The sequence below is a fragment of the Tachyglossus aculeatus genome, chromosome X1, assembly GCF_015852505.1.
Source record: "Tachyglossus aculeatus isolate mTacAcu1 chromosome X1, mTacAcu1.pri, whole genome shotgun sequence".
In the NCBI taxonomy this organism is placed as follows: domain Eukaryota; kingdom Metazoa; phylum Chordata; class Mammalia; order Monotremata; family Tachyglossidae; genus Tachyglossus; species Tachyglossus aculeatus.
Window position 1 is genome coordinate 95,520,550 of NC_052101.1, and position 15,947 is coordinate 95,536,496.

The 15,947-nt window shown below is 44.0% G+C and overlaps 1 protein-coding gene across 1 annotated transcript in view; it reads right to left on the reverse strand.

Annotated features, from left to right (window-relative positions):
• Positions 1–298: 298 nt before the first annotated feature.
• PRKAR2A (protein kinase cAMP-dependent type II regulatory subunit alpha) overlaps positions 299–15,947 on the reverse strand; it is a 163,607-nt gene continuing 147,958 nt past the window's right edge. Inside the window, 3 exon segments of the mRNA XM_038772105.1 lie at positions 299–4,432; positions 7,475–7,613; positions 11,271–11,336. Coding sequence (XP_038628033.1) covers positions 4,299–4,432; positions 7,475–7,613; positions 11,271–11,336 — 339 coding nt within the window. The 3' untranslated portion in view covers positions 299–4,298.

Below are 15,947 nucleotides of genomic sequence, written 5' to 3' on the forward strand. Positions count from 1 at the left end.
CCAGTGCTGGAATAAATAACTCATGTGCTGCTCTCATAGTGTGGGACAACTGAACACTGCAGGCTTTTGGCCCAGAACTGATGCATTACCAAGATGAGTTTATGTCAGTGGTACTGACAAAAGTTTCTCTTTTCCATCAGAAGTGCACGTCTTCCTGGACTGAGAACATTCTTCCTTTTTTTTTTTTGTTTTTAGGAGCACTCCCCCAACACCGAGAGCAAATGAGCTGGACAAACTAAGGGCTCAAACCTCTAAAATGAGTTAATAAATCACACACACACACACACACACACACAAGTTTGAACCAGGAAGGCTAGACACAACATGTCAGCATTTATTAACCAATAGTGAAGCTAAACCCTAGATTACTTTTTCTTTCCATTTAAATCCAAAAGCTTGTTTATGGCAGGTGTTATTTTTAACATAAGGTTCTGCTTTTTCAATACTACAATGCAAGGCTGATCACTCTCTAATAATACACCTTTATGAGAGTCAAATCCGACGGTCAAATGAGCCGAAATATAAGGATCTCCCAGTGAATCATTAAAAAAAAACAACCACAACCCCACAAACATTTAACTCTTAAAGTCAACAGAGTACAATTCCAAGCAGGGTGTATGGAACTCTCAAAGATGAAAAACTCTTAAAGCACTTTTAGTCTTGAGGTAGCATCTTTATGCTTAATTAGATTGTTTTATTACAAGGAGTGGAGGAAAAAATTGGTAGTCCCTCTAACTCAAGACAGATGAAGTAGATTATTTTAGTTAATTCTCTCACAAGGTTACATTTCTCTTATATTTTAGAGCGAGAGCCCTACAACATGTAAAATGAAACCAAAAGACCTCTCAAAATTCAAACTATATTATTGAAACTGACTGAAACACTCAGCAGTTATAATTGCAAGAATAACAAAAGGTAGCTGGAGTGAAAAAACTCAAAACAGTTTGTATTTTGGTAGGATTGGTTTGCAAACACATGGCAAGAACAAAAATTCCAAACCCAACTAACTGAAAAAGAGTGAAAGGTTTTTTTTTGTTTGTTTTCTCTGTGCAAATTTGCACTTTTTTTTTTTAAAGGAGACAGCATTCAGCTTTTGGACATTGTGAAACCTGTACTGTGACATTAAACAGAAATACCATACGCCAGGACATTACTGACGACTGAAAGCTCTTCTCACTGATTTCACAACAATCACAAGCAAAGAATCAGAAATAAGACAGATATTCCTCCAAATCCCAAGGACACCATCTCTTTAACCACTTTGCTGCTGAGTCCTTTCATTAACTTTCTCATATGAAAAGCTCTCTCCATACTGATCTTAGAATCCTCAGCAGTTTTACGGAACATAGAGCAAGGATCAAAAAAAAAAAAAAAATAAACAACCAACAAACCACACAAACATTAAGAGATTAAAATAATAATAAAGATAATAATAATAATAATGATAAAGAATGAAAGTGGCTGGGATAGGAAGCTGAGGATGAATACTGTTAGTTGTTGTCTCCAAACCAGTTCTTTCTCACCTGCTTAATACCACTTTCAAAGCACACTTTTACTGCCTCCAACCTAAACTGGGGCTCCCTTCTTCCAGAATAAATGAGTAAAACATGGCTAAAATGCACCACGCAAGACCTTTTCATACAACTTATTTCAAAAGATCACTTTTCTCTGCTTCCAGACTACCACGGAACCTACCAAACTCCGTGAAAGTGACACTGCAACACGGCAGAGTATCAGTGGAGCCGCTTTGCTGGCCTCGGGTAAGTTAGAAAACACTAAAACTGGGCTAGCGGACCTTTACCTGTACCTCTCCAAATTGTGAATGTACCCAAAGACCCATCTGTTTTAAATTCAGAGGCAGTGATGTCCCCTCCTAACAACCTCTTCGTCATTCTCAAGCCGAGTCATCTTACTCTCGCCACTAACAAAGTTCCCCAATCCCTTTGCTACGATCCAGTTCCATCATTTTGCCGAAAAGGAGGTATAAAGCTCCATACGGCAAGCGGTTTTAAATAGTCATATCAGGTCAACGGAAAGACTTAAAAGCCTGTTTGGCTCCAGTCTGTATGGCACGGTGAAATGTTGGGGCGCAAGAGCACCCGAGAGATCATTTTGGCCACCTTGGAATTTCCAAAGCTTATTGGGAGGAGTCGATCCCTAGCATGAGCCACTGGAGAACTCCAAGGATACGGGTACTGGCTTAAGATCTCGGATTCTAGACTGCTTGGTGTGACTTTCTTAAGCCTTGTTCGGGCAATCCATAGATGGCAACGACTTCTTAGAGATCCACGTCATTCAGAAGGCCACATTTCCCCATTTTTCTTGTAAGAAGCTGCTACTGTTCCAGAACTTTTACACTTCTATACTGGTGACTACAAAGTGACGACACTGGGAAACAGACACACATTGTTTGTGGCCTTTTGGCTTGTTCATCGGATGCTCAACAGAATCTGGGGGATGACATTCACCACACTGACTATGGAATAGAATGGAGTTGGAAAAAGAACACTGCAAGCGTCAAATGGTCTTTCACAGTGCTGAATCTCTGGCTCATTAAGCCTCAGTTACAGTTCAGATCGCTACAACGGCAAGGCCACCTGTCCAGTTCTCAGTTGGCTTCCAATTTCTACAGCAGAAATGGTGAAGAGGTGAATGAACAAGAAATCACTTCTGGTCAGAAAATACTACTCGAAGTTATAGCTGCGCGCCTCTCGGATATTGACATTGTGCCAACAACAGCGGTCTTCCTGCAAATGGCAGTCCTAGCAACATCATTAGCCGCAATTGGGGAAGTTCCAGAGTGTTGTGAGTCAAATGAAAATTTAAAATGGAGAGGGCCCCTAAATGACCCCTCAACTCCCCATATTTGAAATAGAAAACTGTTACCGCTTTTGTGTGACACGGCTCCTAATGCCTCATTACGAAATCTCAGCTCCATCAAGAATTTTACCTGACAAACGTTAAAGATAGAACAGGTGTTTGATTTCACACCCAGGCTAGCTGACCCTCAGAAACCACAACCAAAATATCAGAACTCCAAACACCTCAACTAGCAGAGCCTCTCTTGAATTCTTCAAACCTTCAACGCTGCCAACCTCTGCAACCTTTACACAATTCTGCTGACATTTGGGACTGTCTAGTTGCGTCTAAGAGAACTGCAAAAAGAGTAAGATTGAGGGGGTCTCCCTTGAGTACAGAAATACTTTTCCTTTTAAGTTACAAAATTTTTTTTTTCCTTTTTATAGAGTTTTAAAACCTGTCATTTAACAGCAAAGCTATAGTAGAAAGGGCTCCTTCCGCAAGAGGGAATAGGTCAACCTTTCGGCAGTATCTTACCCACCTGCTGACGCTGAAAGCAGGGAAGAAAGGGATAGCGGAAGTTTAACAAGGGAAGTCCTTCAGGAAGATACTCCTAGCAATCTCTAAATCAGAACACGATTCAATCAAACGCACTGCACTGAAATAAGCAACGACAAAAAAGAAAAAGAATCTCTGCTAACCACACAATGCTCAAAAAGCAAACTTGTTTCTCGTCCCCCTTTCCTTTCACCTTCTCCAAAACAAAAGTCAACTTATGGAACCTGTTATTGTAATGCTCTTCTGCGTCTAAGAATCACCATGGGCTGGTTTTTTGTTTCGTTTTTCTTTCCCCCCTACAATCAGCTGTAATTCATGCCGCTTTCGGCAGATGGCACAAAGGCCTCAGGACCATCTCACTCCAAAGCTTCGCCAATTTCAAATCCCTACAACCCTTCGATTTAAAAACTAAATGCTACAATTGAAAGCGGGTTTTGACATCAACTGAAGTCACGTCAGAGAAAGAGACCAAGAGACTACAAGGTGGGCGGGGGGGGGGCGGCGGGAAGCTTCCTCCCTGATGGAACTGGGATAGTCTGCCTCGATAGAAAAGTTTCTACAGATTTGAATTTTGGTTTCGAAGTGCCACTAACAGCAGCAGCAAGAGAAAGAAACGGGCTTAACAGCTTTTTTACTTTGGACTCTGCATCAGGCACTTAAACTGCAGGAGAGACTTGCCATTCTGAACCAAAGAAGTGAAAGATGGGTTAGAATAATCATGAAAAGAGGTCTAAGAATGGAATTTCAGCAGCAAAGTGGAGGCACAGGTTGAGCCTCTACCCATCAATATGTGCTGAGGCTTAATTATGGTTTACTAAAATGCCCGAGACGACAGCAGCAGCAATAACTGTTCCGTAGTGTCCATTTTATTTTGTGTTTTTGTGTTGCTGACAGGAGGCTTTTTCTTTGTTGAACTGAGAAGGCACTGAGGTATGGCGTGCCTAGTTGCCTGGATCCACCAGGTCCATGCTAGAACCAAACATTGCCACCAGCTGCTCCTCATAATGCGTTATATTTCTCTTCATAATGTCCATGCAGGGTCCCAGCAATCTCTCAAATGCTTGCACATCCATAACTGCACAGAAAGAGATGATTAGCACACAAAGAAGAAATGGTCTCCAGGTCAAACATTATAACCACTCAAATGGCACTGCTGTCGACAGAGTTTCTACAGATTTCAAATTCAGCTATACACAGATTCTGGACTACTGAACTGCTAGTCAGAATGTGTGTTATACTATGCCCTTGTCAAAGCCCTTTGTGGACAGGGTTTGATCTTCTCTTTCTTCTGGACAGTGTTAAACACAAAAGTGAGAGCTCGGAGAAAAAAAAAGCATCAACTGCTGATAATTGTGAGATTAGGGAAGTGGCCAGGTGCAATGGTAATAATAATAATGGTTTTGTTAAGCACTTACTATGTGCCAAACACTGTACTACATGCTGGGGTAGATACAAGATAATCAGGTCTCACATGGAGCTCACAGTCTAAGTTGGAGGGAGAACAGATACTGAATCCCCATTTTGCAGAAGAGAGAACTGAGGCACAGAAGTTAAGTGACTTTCCCAAGTTCACACAGCAGAAAGGTGGAAGAGCTGGGATTAGAACCTAGGTCCTCTGATTCCCAGGCCTGTGCTCTTTCCACTAGGCTGTGCTGCTTCTCTAAAGAAGTTTCAACTTGAACACCAAGGTTATATAATGATTCATCTGTGGGTCCCATACCAATCACTACGCAGGTAAATAAATGTCCCCCCTGGCCCCAAAGTTCAGATTTATTTTTTATAAATCAGTTTTGATTTATTTGCTAGACATGTAGAAAGCCTAACCAATGCTCTTCTCTATTCGAGTTGGTAAACAAGAGAGATGAGGGTGTAACGGTTTGGGAGAGGCCAAGTTTTTAGTTTGCGGAAGTGGGGTAGCGAGGAGGAGACTATCACATGTACAGTATGGTTTCCAAACTGACCTTCTGTCATTCCGCTTTGTACAAAATGATTAGTTCAGAGACAGCCTCTGAGCCAAATTTCCTGATAATAATAATAATTACAATAATAATAATAATGATAATGGTGGCATTTGTTAAGTGCTTACTATGTGCCAAGCACTGGTCTAAGCACTGGGGGAGATACAAGGTTATCAGGTTGTCCCAGGTGGGGCTCACAGTCTTAATCCCCATTTTACAGATGAGGTAACAGGCACAGAGAAGTTAAGTGACTTGCCCAAAGTCACACAGCTGACAAGTGGTGGAGCCGGGATTAGAACCCAAGACCTCTGACTCCCAAGCTCGTGCTCTTTCCACTAAGCCACGCTGCTTCTCCACTCTGATCCTCAGAGTGGCATCTCCTCTTCCCCCTACACACCATCTCAGCCATAGAAAGCTTCCACAGCTCCCTCTTACTTGATCTCTTGTCAACCATCTTGTCTACATCTGCTTGGACGCTCTGCCTAGTAGTGTCATTTTCCCATATCTGTGCTGCTCATCCCTTTCTACTCAAGCCACACACTTCTGGGCTGGAAGGTGGGGAGATAGGGAGGGAGGGAGGACGGAAGATGGAAGAGAATGAAGAAGAGTGGGAGGAAGAGGAGAGGAAATGAAAAGGAGAGGGGAGGAGGAAAAGGTAGAAGAGAAAGGAAAGAAGCGGAGAGGAGGAGGAGGAAAGAAGAAAGAGGAAAGAATCCATCCATCTATCAACTGTATTTGAGTGCTTACTGTGTGCGGCACTGTACTAAGCGCTTGGGAGAGTACACTACAACAGAGTTGGTAGACACGTTCCCTGCCCAAAATGAGCTTAATATAAATTACAGACATGTACATGAGGTGTGTGGGGCCGAGGGAGGGGGGAATAAAGGGTGCAAATCCAAATGCAAGGGTGACACAGAAGGGAGGGGGAGAAGAGGAAATGAGGGCTTAGTCGGGGAAAGCCTCTTAGAGATGTGATTTTAACAAGGCTTTGAAGGGGGGGAGAGTAATCATCTGTTGGATATGAGATGGACGGTGTTCCAGGCCAAAGATGGGACATGGGCAAGGGATCGGCATCCAGGTAGGTGAGATTGAGGAAGAGTGAATAGGTTGGCATTAGAGGAGCAAAGTGGGTGGACTGGACTGTAGCAGTCAGGGAGGTGACGTAGGAGGGGGAAAGGCGATCAAATGCTTTAAAGCCAATGTACGGAATTTCTGTTTGATGTGGAGATGGATGGGCAACAATGAAGGTTCTTGAGAGGTGGGGGAATGGACTGAATGGTTTTGTAGAAAAACAATCCAAGCAGCAGAGTGAAGTATGGACTGAAGTCGGGACAGACAGGAGACGGGGGGATCAGAGAGGAGGCTGATGCAGTCATCAAGGCGGGATAGGATAAGTGCTTGGATTAATGCGGTAGCAGTTTGGATGACGAGGAAAGGGCGGGTTTTGGTGATGTTGTGAAGGTTGGACAGGATTTAGAACAGAGAGATTGAATATGTGCGTTGAATGAGAGAGATGAGTCAAGGATAACGCCAAGCTTATGGGCTTGTGAGGCAGGGAGGATGGTGGTGTGGCGTAAGGTGATGGGAAAGTCAGGGGGAAGACAGGGTTTGGGTGCGAATATGAGGAGTCCAAGTGGAGAAAGAATAGCATCAGGAAGGAGAGAGGGTGAAAAACTGCATTAGTGATCAGAGACAGAGGAGGAGTCAAAAAGGAAAGAACACAGGACAGAAAGGAAAGACATGGAAGAGAGAGAGATGGGCAAACAAGAGAAGAAAGTGGAAGAAAAAGATGGGGGAGGTGGGGGAGAGAAGTTGAAGGAATAACCAAAAAGGTCACCTCTTCAGACACTGTCCTTTGGTGTTTAAGATGTCTACTACAAACTTTGACTTTGTGAGAAGACTCCCTGCCTAGAGGCCGATAGACAGTAGTGAAAGACTTCTAGACTGTGAACCCGTTGTGAGCAGGGACTGTCTCTGTTGCTGAACTGTACTTTCCAAGTGCTTAGTACAGTGCTCTGCACACATTAAGCCCTCAATAAATACAACTGAATGAATGAATGAAAGAAAGAAGAAAACTGAAGGGGGAACCATTGTTTGGTGGTGGTGGTGGAGCTGGGGAGAGAGAAAAAGAGAGAGAGAGCATAAAGAAGAAACTTTACCTAGGCATTTGACATCTCCGACGGCATAAGCAGACGCTGCTCTGGGTTTGTTGGTGACAAGAGCAAGCTCTCCAAAGTACTGTCCTTTACGACACCGTGCAATCTCCACTTCCTGGTTTCCTTCTTTAACGGTCATTGTCTGCATCAGAAAAAGAACCTTATTTTTAGCTCACATTTTCATATTTGCTACTGGTATACTTTTCAGACATCAGCGTTCTGCACATACTAATTATCCAGCATTTAGTCACCTTACACAGTTACACCTGTGTTCTGCAAGCTGCCCTGGCTAGCAATTTATTCAAGCTGAAGTTATGAAAGCTGATTCTTTTTCCCCCCCACCAACTTACGTAACGTCTCAAGTCACTGGGATGTTACAACTGTCTTACTAATGGCCCCTGGCCTGAATTTCGAAGGAACAGTAACAATCCTTCACTTTTGAAACTCCCTTTCAGGTTGACCTGCCTCTCTGCCTACTGACCTTCGAGACACCCTATAAGAAAGGAATAACGTTTCACTTGGCTCTTTGGAAGTTAATTCGGAGCATGCTTAGGTGGCACCGAAGTGCTGAAATTGCAGCGGTGCGGCTTAGTAGAAACAGCCCGGGCTTGGTAGTCAGAGGTCGTGGGTTCTAATCCCGGCTCCGCCACTTGTCAGCTGTGTGACTTTGGCCAAGTCACTTAACTTCTCTGGGCCTCAGTTACCTCATCTGTAAAATGGGGATTAAGACTGTGAGCCCCACATGGGACACCCTGATAACCTCGTATCTCCCCCAGTGCTTGGCACATAGTAAGCGCTTAACAAATACCATCATTATTATTATTATTAGGGTAGTGAGAGGAGAAATTAGGGGAAGTCCTCCTGGAGGAAGGGTGATTTCAGAAGGTCACCCTCACCCTGCACACCTCATCTTCCCCTTTCCTTCCTGACCTACCCGCCTCCCATTATGGGACAAAGGCACCTCGGGAGCTAGTTGTTGGTAGACATCGGAAAGTACAAAGAGGGTCATAGAGCTAGAGCCACACTGATCGTGGGGCTTCTGGACTGCTCCCTCGCCCTCAGGAATCCTCTCTGGACCCAGGGAGTGAGCTTCAATCCCAAAGACTGACCCTTCTTTCCCCTTCTAAGGATGCTGTGGGGAGGAGGGGAGATGTATAAACCTGGGCAACCCAGGAGTAAAATGGAGGCTGCTCCTCTTCTTTCCCTAGTTATGCAACCCCCTGAGCAAGCCTTATTGAAGACACATCTCCTCCAAGAGGCCTTCCCTGACTACGCCCTCATTTCCTCTTTTCCCACTCCCTTTTGAGTCACTCTGACTTGCTTCCTTTTTTCGCCACCCCCACCCTCAGCCCCACAGCCCTTAGGTACATCTCCGTAATTTATTTACTCATATTAACGTCTCCTTCCCTCTCTAGACTGTAAGCTCGCTGTGGGCAGGAAATATGCCTTATATTGTTGTGTGGTACTCTCCCAAGCTTTTAGTACAGTGCCCCGCGCACAAGAAGTGCTCAATAAACGCAACTGTCTGATTGACTGATCCCCTATGAATACAGGGTGGAGGGTGGGGGAGAGGGAGTGGAAACATACAGAGCAGGGCACTTTGGGCCGAAATTGGTAGAACTTGCCCTAGATGCAGACGTTATCGAGTTAGGTCTCCGCCTGGATGAAAGGCAGAAAGCAAACCAAAACTTGGCGCATTTAATACAATACTGCATTCAGAAACAAAACGGGCTGCAATGCTGCAATGCAGGACAGCGATCTTGGGGAGAAGAGATCAGCAGACCCCAGCTTCTAGGGAGAGACTCCAGCAGCAGAAGGGGCTGGGGTAGAAGGATCATCCACAAGGAGGTATGTTGCCAGAGTTATATGTTGCCAACTTGTACTTCCCAAGCGCTTAGTACAGTGCTCTGCGCACAGTAAACGCTCAATAAATACGATTGATGATGATGATGAAGGAGATGGGCAGGAGCGAGGGATGGGGTGGGCGGTGGTGGGATCCCTGGGGGCAGTCAGGGGGTTTCTGCTACTGCTGTATAAACGCCTTCCATAAACACATTACTTAGTCTTTGCTATACTTGGAAAAACCTTGGATTACCAGAAACTATCATAACAATGATCTTTTTGACTAAGGAACCAAATTACCTGGCCCTCCATTACTCAAAGTAACTCTAAATGGCTAGCCACTACTATAAATTACGGGCAGCTAGACAAATTCCTTTACATCCATCACCTTGCTAACTTGTATGATCAAACAATCAGTGGTATTTATTAAGCCTGTACTCTGTGCAGAGCACTGTACTAAGTACTTGGGAGAGTACAATGCAAGAGTTGCCCTGCCCACAATAAGCTTTTAGACTGTGAGATCTTTTATATATTTTAGACTTTCAGATCTTTGAGACTGTGAGTCCACTGTTGGGTAGGGACTGTCTCTATATGTTGCCAATTTGTACTTCCCAAGCGTTTAGTACAGTGCTCTGCACATAGTAAGCGCTCAATAAATACGACTGATGATGAATAAGCTGTCTACAGGGGGAGGAGGACCTTAATATAAATAAATTATGGCTATGTACGTAAGTGCTGTGGGGCTGAGGGTGGGATGTTAATAAAGCTGAAAATTCTCAATTTAAATGGGTGCAAACTAGCGGAGCGGAGAGGACTCTCTGAACCTTGATCTCCCCTATTCCGCTGCCCACACCTAGCCCCCATTCTATCTCTGGCCCGGCACTCCCTCCCCCTTCATATCCGACAGACCACCACTGTCCCTGCTTTCAAAGCCCCCCGAAAATCACAACTCCTCCAAGAGGAGTCCACATCTCCCCACTCCTCAAAATCCTCCAGTGGTTGACCTTCCATTCATTCATTCAGTCGTATTTATTGAGCACTTACGGTGTGCAGAGCACTGTATTAAGCGCTTCCACCTCAGCATCAATCAGAAACTCCTTACCGTCGGTTTTAAGGCAATCAGCTCTCCCTTTCCTACTTTACCTTGGTGGTCGACTATTACAACCCAGCATGCACGCTTTGCTCCCCTGCCAACCTACTCTCTGAACCTTGATCTCCCCCATCCTGCCTCTGGCCCAGCACTCCCTCCCCCTTCATATCCGACAGACCACCACTCTCCCCGCTTTCAAAGCCCTCCGAAAATCACATCATCTCCTCCAAAAGGCCATCCCCGACTAAGCCCTCATTTCCCCCAACAGCCCTCCCCTCTACATCACCTATGCACTTAGCTCTCTGTACCCCTTAAGAACTTTATATACACCCCACCTTCAGTTCTGCAGTACTTATATCCTTACACTCTGCCATATCCCCTATCTGTAAATTTCTTTTAATGTCCGTCTCCCCCTCTGGACTCCTTGAGGGCGGGGATCCTGCCTACCAACTCTATTGTACTGTCCTTTCCCAAGTGCTTAACAGTGCTCTGCACACGGTAACTGTTCAGTAAATACCATCAATTGGTTAATTCTCAGTACTGTTGTCTATTTTTAAATCATTCCTTGCTGAATAGTCATATTTTTGAAAGAAGGTGGAGTGAGTACTGGGTGAAGAAATCCAATTCCTACAAGGTACGAAAAAAATGCAACTGAAGTATTCCTTGCTTCAGTCCCACTATTCAGATGAATTTATTAACTCATCTCCCGGCTACCAAAGATGGCCTTCATACCCAAGAAAGGAAAAACAGTGAGTATCAATCAGTAACTTAAAGCAGTTGCAGGAATTACCAAGAGGCTAGGCCCCCCGCAACACTTTCAATTCTAGGGAATGATTTCTAACACGGGGTTAACATATGCAAACTCACCTTGCTTTTAATCAAGATTTTCACTTCACCAGACTCCACAATGTAAAAGCTGTCTGCTTTTTCACCCTGTAGGATTGGGGTGGGGGAGACAAAAGCACTTTTATCAATTTACCAAAGTTATGGAATTATTTTCAACTGCACAAGTGAATTTACAGTCACTTAAATGACACCAAATTAACCACTGAAAATAAACACTTCTATTACCTGAGCACTACCAACTAAAAGATGAAACAAAAATCTACAATACGAGGTCACTTGGCTTATGCGTGAGAAGCAGCGTGGCTCGGTGGAAAGAGCATGGATTTGGGAGTCAGGTCATGGGTTCTAATCCCAGTTCTGCCACTTGTCAACTGTGACTTTGGGCAAGTCACTTAACTTCTCTGTGCCTCAGTTACCTCACCTGTAAAATGGGGATTAAAAGTGTGAGCCCCATGTGGGCCAACCTGATTACCTTGTACCTCCCCACCCCCCCACCCAGTGCTTAGAACAGTGCTTGGTACATAGTAAGGGCTTAACAATGCCATTATTATTATTATTACATTTTCCAGTTTGGGCAGCTCAGGCATTCCATGGCTTTGAATGTCATTGTAATACACATCTCTCCCTGCAAATATATTCGCCCTAAGATCACACCTAAGCCATTTTTATTAGGATCCACAGATTATTCTACCACAAATCATAATGCATTTACCAAAATTCTAACTGCTTATTGTTCAGTAAAAGGATTCCCTTATCATACTGTTAGCATTCAGAAATATCATCGTTTGAACCGGCACCAGCAATATGTTGAAATCCTCAACTTCGCACAGTAGTGGCCTGTAGAAGGACTCATCCATCACTTCTAACTGGCTTTATTTTGCTGCATCTCAATAAGAGCACAAGCAAGGCCATCCAGAGAGACCAATAGTCCCCATCCAGTCAAGTATTCGGTCAGTGGCAGCAGCAGGCTTGGAAGAGCCGTGTGACGGCGATCCTCCTCATCGTCCATCCTAGCATTTAAGGATGGACCACTGCACGTCCCTAATTGTTCGTGTTCGTTTCAGTTTGTCTACCAGATCCGCAATATTTATTTTAATTCCTGCCACTTGGTTGATGCCTAGTAAATTGGGCACTTGGAAAGAGCATCGATTTTTTTTGAGACCAATGGCTGTTTCTACAAAGACTGTTCATATACTGCATCGATGCATAAAACAGTCAGCCCAAAGGGCTTAATTTACAACAACAGGAAATAACTAGCCACTGGGAGAACCAGACTCATTTAAGTTTATGATAACCAGTCAAATATCTGCTCTACAAGCACAATTTACTGATCTGTTAATCACTGCTGTGTCCCAACATATCCTAAAACAGATATTTTCTAGCACATTATTTGGTTCATATGCATAACACTATACTGATTCACTTCCTAACAAACAGCTACTGGTGTAATCTCCAGCAACGCAGTACATCCTTTAATTACCCATTCTATCGCCTCATTAGCTGCTACATCTTATTAATACATGTTGAGTTTTCCTTCATTAGACACTTGCCATCACCCAATCCCAGTGCTTGACAAAGTAGAAATTCCAAGAGGGCTACACAAGCCGGAGTTCAGGAGCACTGGATACTGGTTCATGGCTTTGTTAGATTTTTTTTTTGATAGTCACTGCTCATCAAAACCACTGTACAGTAGATCCGCTGTACATACTGCACATTGGTTGTTTCCTTTAGATGCTGGGGTAGCATCTAGTTACTGAAGAAGCCCAGGAGGCTGTTTTTTAGAAGTATTTTAATGACTGGCATTCAAAAAAATGCTATCGGATCTTTAGTTACCCGTCTTTCTTGATCATCACCTCGATTCATTAGGATATACAGAATGTTGTATAGACCTGGTGGTGATGGGGGGGGTGGGGGCGGTTGTTCATATCTACCCCCATAATTTATAGAGTTCATTTATAAATCCAACTTGTACTTCCCAAGAGCTTAGTACAGTGCTCTGCACACAGTAAGCGCTCAATAAATACGATTGATTGATTGATTGATAAATCCTGGATGTGAATATTTGTAAAGGAAACACACCGGGCTTTCCTTTAAATGTAGATTAAGCCCAGATCACTACTAAATCCACTGTGTTTAGAGAGTGATTTCTTATTTGCAGTCTGCTATTATGATGGTGGTATGATAATGAAATCATCTTACCATCTCAAAACCACTTAACTCTATTTTCCATGGATATGGCAGATTATTCAAATAATAAAATATTTTAGCACCCGAATACGGGAAAGCAGCCAGCTTAATAATTTTAACTCAGCATTTATTCTCTTAAGGCTACAAGGGGACTATCTTTCCATTAAAGGATACGAAACGAAGTTCCGGACTACCACACATTCAGATTGTCAAAAAAAGGATGTTTGACAAACTGTATTAGTACTATTATGGTATTTGTTCAGCACCTATTATATGTCAGTTGCTGTTCTAAATGCTGGGGTAGATACACGTTGGGTTGGACACAGTCCCCATCCCACATGGAGCTCAGAGTCTAACTAGGAGGGGGCACGGAACCCCCATTTTACAGCTGAAGAAACTGAGGCCCAGAGAGGTTAAGTGACTTGCCCAAGGCCACGCAGCAAGCAAGTAGCAGAGCCAGGATTAGAACCCAGGTCCTCTGACAACCAGGCCCACGCTCTTTCCACTAGGCCACGGCTTTCTGAGCAGAAGATGTGAGGATGGAAGCCACTAAGCGCACTAAACGTGGTGGGGTTGTACTATGTGACACCTGTGCCCCCTTCCCCAACTTCTTCACACACGGGCAGAACCTCAAGTTATGGGATGGAAAGACTGGAGACGAGGAAACCCCGGTACATCTTAATCGGTCCCAGGTCTAGGGCAGTAGCACCGCTCTGGGATTTAGAAAAGAAAAATCCAAATCCCAAGGATGGACTTCTTAAGGAAAGACTTAAAGAAATCTGAGTCACTTGAGAAAGGACACACGAGTGGGATTAGGGCAACTGCCCTTGTGTTCTTTTCTGGCTACTAGGTGGGAAAATATTAGCTACAGTGAGGCTGACTGAGAAATGGATGGAGTGGGGAGAGACAGGAGGCTGGGAGATCAGCAAGGAGGCGGATGCAGTAATCCAGGTGGGATAGGATGAGTGGATATGTATTAACGTGGTAGCGGTTTGGGTGGAGAGGAAAGGGCGGATTTTCACGACGTTATAAAGGTAGGACCGACAGGATCGAGATGGGATCATTACATCCAAGTGAACAAAATTTAGAAGTGGGCACTCGCTACCATAAAGAGATCAAATATTTGAGTTGAAAGCACTTAAGACTAGTGGCAATACAATTGTTTATTATTTTTGCAGTCTGAGTTAGCTGGCTTTATTTTTCTTAGAAACCACACAAACTATTCATACAGGGAAAAAGTTTGCCAATAATAACAATGGCATTTATTAAGCGCTTACTATGTGCAAAGCACTGTTCTAAGCGCTGGGGAGGTCACAAGGTGATCAGGTTGTCCCATGGGGGGCTCACAATCTTAATCCCCATTTTACAGATGAGGTAACTGAGGCCCAGAGAAGTGAAGTGACTTGCCCAGAGTCACACAGCTGACACTAGGCAGAGCCGGGATTTGAACCCATGACCTCTGACTCCAAAGCCTGTGCTCTTTCCACTGAGCTACGCTGCCAATATAATGTGAGGTGCTAGCTGATCCAGGGAATTTATCTTTAATTATAATTACCGTGCACATTAGAATCCTTAACCTCTCCACACAAAAATTGACGCTGAAAGGAAAAAAACCCAAACAGATGCTAAAGTGACCCTATTTTCTGAAGAACCAAATGGAGGAAGCTCCAATGGGGTGGGACTAGTGATCTGAGATTAGGGCCAGCAGGAAAGAGACAAGGAAAGCGACAGGGAGAGGTTTGCTTAGTACAGTGCTCTGCACATAGTAAGCGCTCAATAAATACGATTGATTGATTGATTGCTGAAATGCAAAGAGAAACATACACGTCTCTCCCTCTACCCCCCGATACCAGAATGCCACAGCAGCAGGGGAAGCCGCAGCCACTAAGCAGCTTTACCTTTTTTTGCATCCACTGTTGCCCTGCTCCTTTGGCCTGACCCTCATTTCCACGATCACTTCTACCACCTCCACGGGTTGCTTGCTCCCTGGAGGTCACAGTGGAAGTGACTGGAGAAATCAAGGCCTTAGAAGCAAGGAATATAGCAGCGGTAGATGAGCAATGAGAAAGCCAGCAGTGGCTTCCTCTGCTGCTACCACCACAACCAGGATTTTCATGAAACCCACTGGCCATAATTTAGTAGTGAAACAGTGGCTAAATTTCATGTGTGTCCCACTAAAATCGGGACACTGGATCTCTGTATATGAAATCAGTTCTAATGCTGGCTCCACTACTTGTCTGCTGTGTGACCTTGGGCAAGTCACTTAACTTCTCTGTGTCTCAATTACCTCATCTGTAAAAAATGGGGACTAAGTGTGTGAGCCCAATCTGGGACAGGGACTCTGTCCAACCTGATTAACTTGTATCTACCTCAGTGCTTAGAACAGTGCTTGGCACTTTGTAAGCGCTTAACAAGAACTATTATTATTATTAGAGAGAGAAGAACAGCAGAGTCTTAAGAGTACCGGAATTCCAAATCAAACAATTTATTAATTAATAGTATCTATCAAGC